We start from the raw sequence: 13,784 nt of genomic DNA, 5'->3' as shown, positions 1-13,784 counted from the left end.
GAAGGGGGGAGAAAAATTGATGAAAATGATATAAACAGGGTACTGAAAACTTTAATTGTTTTAAGAATACTAGGACATTGTAATCCAGCACACTGTTTTATTATGTTGTATTTGATGTGATCCATGACAATAAAAATTATTTCAACTAAATACTTGGAGAGCACATGTGAATAATAGCACATGTTATTCTAGGGCAGCAATAAAGGGTTTGTTTTTTTTTTTTTTTTGTAGTTTGCATAACTGTAGAAGTTTCCAATACATTTACATGCACAGTAGCCTAAGATTTTAGCATTATTAATCCTTAAAGGGACAGTAAAGTCAAAATTAAACTTTTATGATTCCGAAAGAACGTGTGATTTTAAACAACTTAACGATTTACTTCTATTATAACATTGTGTTTGTTCTTTTGATATCCTTTGTTGAAAGACATACCTAGGTAGTCTCAGGAACAGTAATGCACCACTGGGAGCTAGTTGCTCATTAGTAGCTTAACATATGCCTCTTGTCATTGGCTCATCCAATGTACTCAGCTAGCCCCCAGTAGGGCATTGCTGTTCTATCAACAAAGGATATCAAGAGAATGAAGCAAATTTGATAAAAGAAGTAAATTAGAAAGTTGTTTAATATTGTATGTTCTAACTCATTGTTTCTCAACCATGGTCCTCAAGTACCCCCAACAGGCCAGGTTTTTATTATAGTTGAACCAGTGCAAAGTTGAAGTAATCAGCTTATGGGTGAGAGCAGGTTAGTAACCATTGTGTTACTAATCAGCTGATTACTTCACATGTGCACTGGTTCAGCTGTAATTAAAACCTGGCCTGTTGGGGGTACTTGAGGACTGCGGTTGAAAAACACTGCTCTATCTGAATCATAAAAGAAAATATTTGGGTTTCATGTCCCTTTTAAAGTAGTAATATACTTGTGTTAGCAAAAAATATTCTAGTTAAATCCACCATTGTATCACTGTTTATTGTGCCAGTCAGGCATCACAGACTCTGAACAGGAGTAGAGTTTGATGGTACATGGAGTATACACTTTATATAGACACACATACCAGTGAAAGAGTGCTAGCTTTTACTAGAATCTGTTTGTAACGTGGAGATAGGAATCGAAATGAAAATGTTACTTACAATTACAATCTAAACTCCAGAAAGAAGTCAATTTAAGTCCTGTAATTTTATGATTTTGCTAGATCCAAATAACATGGGATTGAACTTTCACCTCTAATAGAGCCTTAAAGGGATAGTAAACTCCAAAATTTTCTTTTCTGGTTTGGATAGAACGTACAATTTTAAACAACTTTCCAATTTACTTCTATTATCAAACTTGTTTCATTCTCTTGTTATCCTTTGCTGAAGGAACAGCATTGCACTACTAGCAGCTAGCTGAACACATCTATTTAGCCAATCACAAAAGACGAATGTGTGCAGGCACCAATTAGCAGCAGCTCCCACTAGTGTATATGTGTGTATTCATTTTTAACAAGGGATAATAAGGGAACGAAGCACATTTGAAAATAGAAGTGAATTTAAAAGTGTCTTAAAATTACATTCTCTGTCTGAATCATGCAGGTTTAAGTTTTACTTTCCCATCTCTTTAAGGATATAAATGTAAGACTATTTATGGGCTACACTCTCTGAGGGTCTGCGATGCAAACTTTTACTGGATGTCTGCATAACTTTCCATGGGAGTTCCATGAATAAAAATGTTTTATAGTAGGCTGTGAATTTAATACTTTGTGGGTGTTTCTTGTAATACATGCTCAGTTCATTTTACAGCAGTACTGGAGTGGTCAATAGTATTCAATTATATTCAGTTCATTTATCCATGTAATACGCATTCCCAAAAAGGCTTGATTAAAAACACCTAGCAGAAAATGGGTTCAATTTCAAGCGCATTACATTTCCTCTTTTCTGTGTTTTGGTAAAATTACAGTGCCTAACACAATCATCTATAGTCAGGACTCAAAACATTAAAGATGTTGCCTTATCTCGGTGTATGCAGTGTCTGTATCTGTAATGACTAAAATGATCTACTCTTGTGCTAATATGTATAGGCTTGTAGCCTACACTAGTTGAACAAAAAACTCAACCCCTAAGGTACAGTTTTTTGTTTTTATTTTAGGATAATTTGCTATCTTAAAAAAAATAATTAAAAAAATATATATATTTTTTGGGGTGGTTACTTTTATAAAAATGTAGGTTAAAATGACCATGTTTTATTTGCTAGTAAAGTATTAAATTCATTTCAGCTAATTTATTTCTTTATTTTAAGGGCACACTGGAAGCAATGGACAAGTTGCTGGCTATATTCCATCCTACTTTAAGAAGGAAATGGGCCCTATTGCACCGAATATGCATTTAGCACCTCTTACAGATCCAATTCCTAGTAAGTTTATTACATAATACTCTTACTTTAAATTACTTATTGATGTGTTGTCTGTCATTGAGTATGTAATGTATATCAAAAACACACTTTTGCCATAAAACAAAGGTATGAATCAGGGTCAGCACTCAGCAACCCTTTTCTGTTAAGGGATAAATATTTTAGGCTTTCTTAGACGCCGAAAAGGCCTTTGATAGGGTACGGTGGGAGTACCTATGGGAAGTCCTCAAAGTGTTTAACTTTCCTCCCCAAATCGTTGTAGCCATCAAGGCCCTCTACACATCACCCCATGCTCGTATCAGGGGCCCAGGTTTCTGCTCACCGGTAATAAACATCTCTAATGGCACCAGACAGGGGTGTCCCCTGTCCCCTTTAATTTTCTCCTTAGTGATGGAGCCCTTTGCTCAAGCAATACGTCTATCAGAAGGTATTACTGGTGTTACATACCCGTCACGTGAAGAAAAGATTGCCCTCTTTGCGGATGACGTGACTCTTTTTTTGACTAACCCGGAGTCTTCGATCTCGAGGGTCTTTGACCTAATTGATAAATTTGGCCGATATAGCTATTACAAGTCTAATGTAGCTAAGACTGAAGCATACGCCATGAATATTCCCACAGAACGACTAAATGCACTGCGGGACATCCAGTGGTCTACAAATTACCTAACTCACTTAGGTGTAATGCTCAGTGACAACACAGACACCATGATCAAACTCAACTTTGATAAGTTGACGGCCGAAATTAAATCCTTGGCGATATCATGGGACCATCGTGAGATTTCATGGCTAGGCCGTGTCGCCACGCTTAAGATGTCACTCCTCCCGAAGGCCTTATACATATTTCGCTGCCTCCCCTTTAATGTGCCTCATCGGATTCTTCAACAGATCCATAGAGTCTTCCTCAGATATGTGTGGGGACGCGGGATTCCTCGAATAGCATATAAAATCCTCCAGAGACCCTTTTCCAAGGGGGGTGTTGCGTTTCCAAACATATATCTCTATTATGAAGCAACAAGACTTACACATATTACCGCATGGGGAGTAGAGACGGATAGACCAGGCTGGTATTACTTGGAACAACTAGCTTTGCCGGTAGATCTAGACCTTCGGGATGCCATCTGGGTTCCCAAGCACGTGAACCTCTTGGCTAAGATCCATAATCCTATTGTCAGTCAATCTTTACGTATCTGGTATGAACTTTGCCACAGACAGGGTGTTTCACCCTACCCTTCTCCTATTCAGAGCTTGAGGGGTTTACTCTGGAACTCACCGGAGATTAATTTTGATTTCTGGAAAAGTAAAGACATCACAAAGGTTTCTGATCTGTATCACTCGGGTACCCTTACGACGGCTTCACAACTAGCGGAGCCCGGGGGGGACAACCCCCTATGGTTCCGCTTCGAGAGCTTCAGAGTGCTCGGTGTGGTCAAGGCTAGGGGATTCCCCACGACTGCTCTCAGAGGAAAGACAGGATGGGAGTCTAGGTGGTGTACGGGAGCGCTGAGATCCCGTCCCATCTCGTTTCACTATACCACACTTCTAAACGACTGTACACCAGGGGTGCCATGGCAGATACGCGCTTGGTGTCGTGAGCTCGACATCTCTATTCCTGAAGAAGACCTACCTTGCCTATGCAATTACTCTCACTAAAAAGACGCTTCACTGCGTCACAGTCTTTGAGACATATATGAAAGGAGTGTTGAAGTGGTATAGAGTCCCAACTCGACTGGCAGCGATGTTCCCGTCCTCTACCAGAGAGTGCTGGAGACAGTGCAATGGCGAGGGCTCTGACATCCATGTCTGGTGGAGCTGTCCGAAGATCACCTCCCTATGAAATGAGGTTGAATTATTGCTCAGCTCCATGAATCTCGATGTCCACCTGACGCCTGGGATGGCCTTGCTCCATATTCTTCCGAGGTCTTTCTCCTTGAATACCAAGAAGTTCCTAATTTACGTCCTGGCAGCGACTAAACTGTGCATAGCTCGGGCTTGGAAACAAACAGAGCCTCCAAATCTAAATGAGATCTGTGATGTGATAAATCATTTCGCTACGATGGAGAGATATGTCGCCGGCGAAAATGGTACCTTGGACTCTTACTGGGAGACATGGTCTGACTGGTTCGAACTCCGATGAGTGAGTCCCTTCAGTAGCGCGATCTACCCCTGAAATAGGAGGAGAGAGTTCATACTCTCTCCTCCTCTACTCCGTTCCCTTTCATTCTTCCCCTCCCCCCCCCCCTTTTTTTTCCCTCTATCTCTCTCTCTTCCTCTACCTCCCTCTTTCTTCTTTGTATCTCTTCCTTTATTCCCTATCTGAGGGAGATGTGTATAATCCCTATTTATTCAGTTGTCTGACAAATTTGTACGTGGGCTCGGTTGGCTCACTTTCTATTCACCCCTCTTCTAGGGCCAAATAATGCCCGATACCTATCTTTTTTTTTTCTTTGTTTCAATATTGACTACTATGAGACTGCACATTTATGACACACCTACTTTACTATTTCTGATTATTCCAATATATGCAATGTATACTTTTGTAAACCAAACATACTATGTTATCTGTTATGTTCTGATGTAATGCTACTCTAATATTACTGTACAGTGCATTTCTATTCAATAAAGAAAAAAAATATTTATAAAATAAAAAAAAAATATATTTTAGGCTTTGCAGGCCAAGAGGCATAATCGAGAATATTATGTAAGTACTTCTATAGCAAGTGCAAATAAACATAATTTATGTAAGAACTTACCTGATAAATTGATTTCTTTCATATTGGCAAGAGTCCATGAGCTAGTGACGTATGGGATATACAATCCTAACATGGGGGGCAAAGTTTCCCAAACCTCAAAATGCTTATAAATACACCCCTCACCACACCCACAATTCAGTTTAACGAATAGCCAAGTAGTGGGGTAATAAAGAAAGGAGTAAAAAGCATCAACAAAGGAATTTGGAAATAATTGTGTTTTATACAAAAAATCATAACCACCATAAAAAGGGTGGGTCTCATGGACTCTTGCCAATATGAAAGAAATTAATTTATCAGGTAAGTTCTTACATAAATTATGTTTTCTTTCATGTAATTGTCAAGAGTCCATGAGCTAGTGACATATGGGATAGTAATACCCAAGATGTGGAACTCCACAGAAGAGTCACTAGAGAGGGAGGGATAAAATACCAGCCATTTTCCGCTGAAAAATAAATCCACAACCCAAAATATAAGTTTATTCTCATAATGAAAAAAAAAACCTCAAACATAAGCAGAGGAATCAAACTGAAACAGCTGCCTGAAAAACTTTTCTACCAAAAACTGCTTCAGAAGAAGCAAATACATAAAAACGGTAGAATTTAGTAAATGTATGCAAAGAAGACCAAGTTGCTGCTTTGCAAATCTGATCAACTGAGGCTTCATGCTTAAAAGCGTGGAGACTGATCTAGTAGAATCATCTATAATTCTCTGAGGCGGGGCCTGACCCGACTCCAAATAAGCCTGATGAATCAAAAGCTTTAACCAAGATGCCAAGGAAATGGCAGAAGCCTTCTGACCTTTCCTAGAACCAGAAAAGATAACAAATAGACTAGAAGTCTTCCTAAAATCTTTAGTAGCTTTAACTTATTTCAAAGCTCTTACCACATCAAAAGAATGTAAGGATCTCTCCAAAGAATTCTTAGGATTAGGACACAACGAAGGGACAACAATTTCTCTATTAATGTTGTTAGAATTCACAACCTTAGGTAGAAATTTAAATAAAGTCTGCAAAACTGCCTTATCCTGATGGAAAATCAGAAAAGGAGATTCACAAGAAAGAGCAGATAATTCAGAAACTCTTCTAACAGAAGAGATGGCCGAAAGAAACCACACTTTCCAAGAAAGTAGTTTAATGCCCAAAGAATGCATAGGCTCAAACGGAGGAGCCTGTAAAGCCTTCAAAACCAAATTAAGAGGGGGCGGAGCTAGCCGCCATTGAGAGCAGAAGCAAAGAGAAAGAGCTCTCTCAAAAAGTGCCTAAAAACACCTTATAAAAGGCAAAAAACCTCAGCAAACAGGAGGTGAATCGGTGGCAACATCACCTGGAAGCAAATTGGTTGTTCCGGTGCTAAATATTTAAAAGAAAAAGCGCATCCTAATTCCCTGGAACTGCAGGACGGGTACAGCCTCAGGAAAGGTCCCGGCTTCGGCCTACTCCGCAATTCAAAGTGGGCCTGAATACAATAAAGCCCCAGAATTACATCCAGCATCTTCCGGTACACAGTATCCAGCAAGGGGGTAAGCAAATAAGGGCATTAGTCAGTAGGAACCATAAGTGACCCACACTGACTGTTTAAAATCCCTATTTAAGCAGTGCTTCACTTGATTGCAAATCTGGGCAGCTGGCAGCAGGTCACAAGCACTCTGATAGTTGTATAATACCTGATCTCCCTACAGATGTATAAGAAGATATAGCAATACATGATAGAGGGGAACAATTAGCAAACAGAAAAAATAATACACATGCATAACTTTATTCAGGTCCATCCAAAGCAAAGATCTAGAGAGGCGGGAAAAACGCCATATTTAATTTTTCTAAACACAGAGACCTGCAACTAGACTGAAGAAACCATTTATAACTGCTAGGCATCTGTTAGAAAAGAAATAAGTGTTTTACTTCTGCCTTGCTGTCTGCTACTTCAGAACTCTGCTGCCTTACTGACTCATACCCCTCCATTTGTATCGCCTTAAATGGTGTTTGCTCTCTGATGTCTTTTGCTGGGAGGGGGTATGGAGACGTCTTGTACTGTAATGTCTTGTCTCTGGTGGCCTCCAACCTATGCATGAGAGAGAGCTATACCTTTTAGTAGTCCAGATCTAGAAGTCAATATGTACACAAATGTAATTCCATAAATAGTTCTATCTCCCTGGCCTATTTCATTTCTTTATTGCTGGGAATTCTGAGGCTAGGCCCAACTATTGCAGCAACCCCATATACACCGTGAATGTTAAGAGACTCATCCTATTTGCACTCTAACAATGTCACACAGCCAAAGAAAGAAGTCTAAACAGGCGGGTACGCAGAAGAAATCAATGCTAGAGCATTATCGCTTTACCCCATCCATTCATCAAGGGGCCTCAGATGAAGACAATTCTGATTCCAATTCTATACCAGATAAAACTCTGAGGGCCTCTCTATCTCACAAAATGGCTAGCCTTGAAACTCACCCAGATCTAGTTGAAACCATTACTACACTATTGGCGAGCCATCATGACTCTTTGACAAAGAGATTTGACAAGTCTACTGCCGAATTGAAAAGAGATATTGCCTCCATAGGTGACAGGACGAAAACATTGGAGAGAAAACAAGAGGATCTTATTGTGGACCATTCTAACCTCCTAGCTTATACAGAATCTCTCGACATCCAAATGTCATATATGGAAAAGAAAATGGCGGACCTCGAAGACAGATCCCGTAGAAATAATGTTCGGATCAGGGGAGTCCCAGAAACGGTCCAGCCACAGGATATATAATCGTTTCTGAAAGAACTGTTTAGAGAATTGATACCTGAAGCCACAGACTGCGATCTTATGATGGATAGGGCTCACAGAATCGCGAGACCCAGAAATATAGCAATGGACAAACCTAGGGATGTGGTGGCTAGGCTTCATTATTTTGTCTTCAAGAATAAACTCCTCAGCACTTCCCTGAAGGGAAAGACCCTTTCTGAGAAATTCGAGAATATACAGATCTTCCCGGATCTTTCTACTCATACCCTCTATTTGAGGAGAACTTGCACCGATTATACTAGAATCCTTTGTAATAAAGGGATCAGATACCGATGGGGCTTCCCAGTTAAGCTGCTCATCACAAAAGATGGTCAACTTTACACAGCTTTGACGCCCCAGCAGGCCGCTCACTTCTTCAGAGATGGAAACTTCTGGAACCCTCTGCTGATGATCCGGCCACCACCTCCTCGGGGCTTCCAGCCCTGCGAATTAATGCTCCATTGTGGCAACCTCAACCCCAAAGTATACCCCAGCAAAGTAAAAGACCTGCTCTGAATAAACAGAAGCCTCCTTGATGCTCTGGGACATAAAAACTGATAGGTCCACATGTTGCATAGAGGGTCTTTAAAGCACCTTTCTACACATATCCTTTTCAGTAAAGAAGGGAGGAACAGAGGGGGGGGGGGGAGAGGGTTTCTTTTCGTTTTCTGTTCTTGTTTTTTCTTGATGATGTTGTCTCTCCACAGGATTTACTAACTGTCAAAGTTATGTTGTTTTACTGTTGATTAATGTTATTGATTTTCAGAGTTAGATATATCAGATGATGGAACTCATGATAGGTAGATGGAGGGGCCTAGGATGTTCCACTCTACTGAGGAACCGTGGATATTTAGTCTGGTTCAGGTGCTCCTGATCCCCCCCTTCCACACATGACCTTCTTAATTCTAGCACCACCGTGCTCTAGGTGGCAATCTTAACATATTACTTGTTATGTATTAAGTTCTATTGAAATGTATTGGGTTTAAATGTACTGCTACAGAATTCAACTGCTCAGGATTAGGTGATGGTTTTGTATACTGTTTGCATTATTATACATCCCTCCTTTATTTTACCCACAAACACCTAATACAGGCCCCTATTTGTAGTAATAGAGTTTATCCGTTTAGAACTATCATACTTTTTAGTAGTGTCCCGCTCCCAGTTTTTAACCAAAACACCCACTCTCTTAACCTATAGTCTTACAATCAGCAATTACCCCCTGTTTCTTTCCAGGGGGACTGCCCCAAACTCTTAAACAATCCCCTGTAATTTGTAATAAGAGACCCCCATTCTCTAAACCCATGGTCCCATTCACCGAGGATCACTCTCCTTTTAAGACCGAGAGAAAGAAATCCTCCCACAACCTTAACTACCCCCAAAATTTCTTCCTGGCCAGGGAGATACCCTATATACCATATGCTCCACTTATTAGAAACTAAGTACATTAAACTTTAAATTACCTACATGTAATAGATTAACTTTTAGACTACCTAGCACTAACAAGCATGTCCTATCCTTCAGGATATCCTATACCCCCTTCCCTCTCCCCCCCCCCACAGTGTAAGTACATGTATACTTACTATGGAGCCACGCTGAGCCCCTTGTTGAGGGTTCTCCAGTGTGACCTTGAACAGCGTTTATATGCGCTCATTGCAAGCATACTGAATCTATTCACGGTTGTTATGATAATTACCTCTATAACATCAGAGTTATATCTATTTGTAAGTACCTACCCTCCCCTCTCTCCCCTTTTCTTCTATCTTTTCTTCTACTTCTATCCCCTCTCTTTCTCAGACTCTCTTCTGCCTTGGTACCCTACCACTAAGACTTTGTCTTGGCCTCAAATCTACCTCTCGGAAAGAGACAAATTTGGAACTCCAGACCCATCTCAACACTACCTCTATGCCTCCAATCAGACTAGCCACCCTTAATGTTAAGGGTTTAAATTCCCCTACTAAGAGAAGCCTCCTATTAAGACACTTACAGAAATCCAACATTGACATTGCCTTTATTCAAGAGACTCACTGGACTGACTCACCACATCACACCCTAAAGTCACACTTACATATGTCTTGTATACACACCACAGATGTCTCTTAGAAGAGAGGAGTAGTGATTCTCCTGAGACGAAATATAGCTTATACTCCGAGTGTTATAGATTCAGAAGAGAGATTTATTATTATTGTATGTGAATTGGATAATGTAGTTTGTACCTTGGTGAATATTTACGCCCCAAATTAGAAACAAGGCCAATTCTTCCAGCGACTATTGGAAAGAGTTACAAAAGTAAGACGAGGGCCTCTTCTGTTGGCGGAAGATTTTAACATCACCTGGGACCCATTTTTAGACAAAATTCACCCCAAGAAACTCAAACCCGATAATAAAGTAGTGACAGAGTCTAAGAAGTTCCAGAATATCATGACACAATATAACCTATTTGACTCTTGGAGATGCTTAAACTCCTCTGATCGTGACTACACGTTCTTTTCCAGAGCCCACAACTCTTACTCTCGAATAGACACGATTTTCTGTGACTCTGTGGTCTCTTGACAATATTTCCCGAGCACGGATCATAGTGTGTCCATGGTCAGACCACGATATGGTCTCGGTTGACTTAACCTTCTCTCCAAGAGGAGGTGGGAGGGGTTCTTGGAGACTCTCAGACTATCTAAGAACCCATGGTCAACTCAGACAGCCAAAGACCTAACAGAATTTTTCTCACTCAATGACGCAGGACAGACTAAAGACGACATCTTATGGGCCTCTATGAAGGCATACATGAGAGGAACTTTCCTAAAAAGAGCAGCTCGGCTACGCCCAGAAAAGGGGGCAACCCTAGCACAGCTGTTTGGAGAATTAAGAACATTAGAGAGGGATAATAAAATAGGCCCTTCTAGTAAATTAGCCAAGCGTATTGGAGAGGTTTGGGCAGAAATAACAAATAAAGAGCTACAAAGGATACAGGAAAATATCCTCCAGTTTAAACAATTATTCTATTACCAAGGAAACCGAGCAGATCGGCTTCTCGCAAATAAACTCAAGTCATCCCGAATTCAAAAAATTAAAACAGAAAGTAGAGTGGTTTGCTCCCCAAAAGAGATAGGTTAGGCATTTAGAACCTACTATGGGAACTTATATAATATTGTGAAACAGGAAAACATAGACATAGCAGAACGCCCGACTATACAGGTAGCCCTCAGTTTACGCCGGGGTTAGGTTCCAGGAGGAATGGTTGTAAATCGAAACCATTGTACATTAAAACCCAGTTTATAATGTAAGTCAATGGGAAGTGAGGGAGTTAGGTTCCAGGCCCCTCTCAAAATTGTCATAAGTAACCTATAATACATTATTTTTAAAGGTTTGAAATGAAGACTTTAAATGCTAAACAGCATTATAAACCTAATAATATAGATTATATCACCAACAAACTAAGTTTAATGAACAAAAACATTTGCTAAACATCACCTAATAAAATAATTACACAACAGATTGCATCATCATCAAACTAAGTTTAATGAACAAAAACGTTTTTTTACTTGCATTTTTCTGCAAACAGTTCTCTGCATTGTTAGCATGTTAGATAATATTGGTTCTGCACCTATTCTATGCATTTCAATCTGCAGTGATTAATAGGCAGTTAGGCACCCTCATATCAAGCAGCTGGACAGGAAGATAATAGGGAAGTGGCTGCTAAATCTTGCTCGATAGGTCTTGACTGATCTGTGTACACAGATAAATTTCAGGCTGTTAAACTAGCTTAAGTTTGCTGAAACACAAGCGGACAGCTCCACCTACTGGCTATTTTAATTAGTGCACTGATTTTTAATGCATTTCAATAGCAGTTCCATGACTGAAAAAAAGGTTGTTATTCTGAAACGGCGCAAATTGAACCGGCGTAAACCGAGGGCCACCTGTAACTGAATTCCTAAAACACTAAATATGCCTAAATTGACAGAGGACCGAGTTGAGCAGCTATCCGAACCTATCAATCTACTTGAAATTAAGAGAGCAATTAAACAGTTAAAGCTCCATAAGACTCCTGGCCCGGACGTTTTTTCCCCTCTATTCTATAGGTCCTATAGTGACATTCTTTCACCTTACTTGCAGAGGCTCTTTACCCAAGCCTTCGTATCGGGCTCATTACTCTCTGAGTTCCTTGAAGCCAGTATTTTAACCATACCTAAGGAAGGGAAGGACCCTCAGCTATGTTCTAGCTATCGTCCCATTTCGCTCATAAACATAGATGTCAAACTGTTTGCTAAAATTTTGGCTAGTAAATTATCTAAACTGCTACCTACTATCATCCATAGAGACCAAGTTGGGTTTACCTTGTCTAGACAGTACTCTGTCAGCACTAGGAGACTTTTGAACATATTTACAGAGTCACAGAGAATGGGCCTCCCACTCCTGACCCTGTCTTTTGATGCTGAAAAAGCCTTTGACAGGGTCAGGTGGGATTATATGGATGATGTTCTGAAACAAATGGGTATCCCGAGAGCCTTTCAAGTGGCCGTTAGAGCCTTATATTCTGGCCCCACAGCCAGAGTGCGAGGGTTGGGCTTCTGTTCCGACCTCTTTTTTCACTTGGTAACAGAACCAGACAGGCGTGTCCCCTGTCCCCACTTCTATTCACCATAGCCATCGAGCCCTTAGCAGCCGCAATACTCCAACACCCAGATATTAAAGGCCTCTTTCTTCATGGTACCCTTCAGAAACTGAGCCTTTTTGCTGATGACCTCACAGCCTTTCTATCGGATCCCATTAGATCGCTACCCCCCCCCTCTTGGATCTATTTAGACTTTTTCGTACTCTTTCGTACTATAAACTAAATGTTGATAAAACTGAGGCCTATCCCCTAAATATACCTGAGACCCAAATTGTCAGCCTCCGGGAGCAATATTCCTTTAGATGGAATAGAAATGGCATTAAACATCTGGGGGTGTTCATCTCACATGACCCGAAAAAGGTAGTGGAGGAGAACTACTCGCACCAGATACAGAGAGATATCCTGGATGGGGAGAATCTCTGCCTTCAAGATGATGCTGCTCCCGAAGCTTACCTACCTCTTTAGATGCTTGCCCCTGGGAGTCCTGAAATCTCTCCTAGACCGATTTCAATCGGTCTTAAACACCTATGTCTGGGGCAATACCAAACCCTGTATAGCGCATACTGTTCTACAAGTACCAATAACAAAAGGTGGGCTAGGGTTGCCCAATTTAAAATCCTATTATGACGCTGCAATGTTGACGCATATCTCTAACTGGCAGGGCTCAGGGGAACGCCCCAGATGGTACGAGATAGAGCAAGCATCACTTCCTGCCAATGTTCTTTTACAAGACCTCCCATGGCTCCCCCAACACTGCTTAACTAAATTCTCGATCAGTAATTCAGTCTTACTCGATTGCCTAAAAGCATGGCACAAACTGAGACACTCTCCCCAGGTAGCTCCCCACCCTTCCCTAATTCATAGTATCAGGGGCCTGATCTTGGGCTTCCCTGAATCTAACCCCAAACTTTGTGAAACCTCGAGATTACGTATCCTCATAGACTTATATGATGGGGCCAGTTGGCTCACTACCAACGAAATGAATCTAAAATTCGACATCCCCCAAAAACTCACATTTGAATCAATGAGATTATGGTCCATTTTACACAGTTGGGGGTTTACCACCTCGACCCCTAGGGATATGACCTTATGGGAAACAAGAGGGAAGGCAGGCCTACAGGGACAGAGACCTATGACAATACTCTATAAATGCTTAATGGACTCTATAAAACTAAAAAAGACCCATAACATCCTAGCATGGGAAAGTGACCTTAGATTTGTTGGGGAACCGGAAAGCTGGGAGAGTGCCATTTTATTAACTAAAAAGACAATTC

General features: G+C 40.7%; 1 protein-coding gene across 1 annotated transcript in view; it reads left to right on the top strand.

The window, feature by feature from the left end:
• The window catches only part of CILK1 (ciliogenesis associated kinase 1), a 249,510-nt gene that overhangs the window by 196,528 nt on the left and 39,198 nt on the right, over positions 1–13,784 (top strand). The window contains exon 13 of the mRNA XM_053710380.1: positions 2,275–2,388. Coding sequence (XP_053566355.1) covers positions 2,275–2,388 — 114 coding nt within the window. The remainder of the gene's footprint in view (positions 1–2,274; positions 2,389–13,784) is intronic.

The sequence above is a fragment of the Bombina bombina genome, chromosome 4 (assembly GCF_027579735.1).
Source record: "Bombina bombina isolate aBomBom1 chromosome 4, aBomBom1.pri, whole genome shotgun sequence".
In the NCBI taxonomy this organism is placed as follows: domain Eukaryota; kingdom Metazoa; phylum Chordata; class Amphibia; order Anura; family Bombinatoridae; genus Bombina; species Bombina bombina.
Note: the sequence above shows the minus strand (reverse complement) of the source record. Positions and strands in the feature narration are given on the sequence as shown.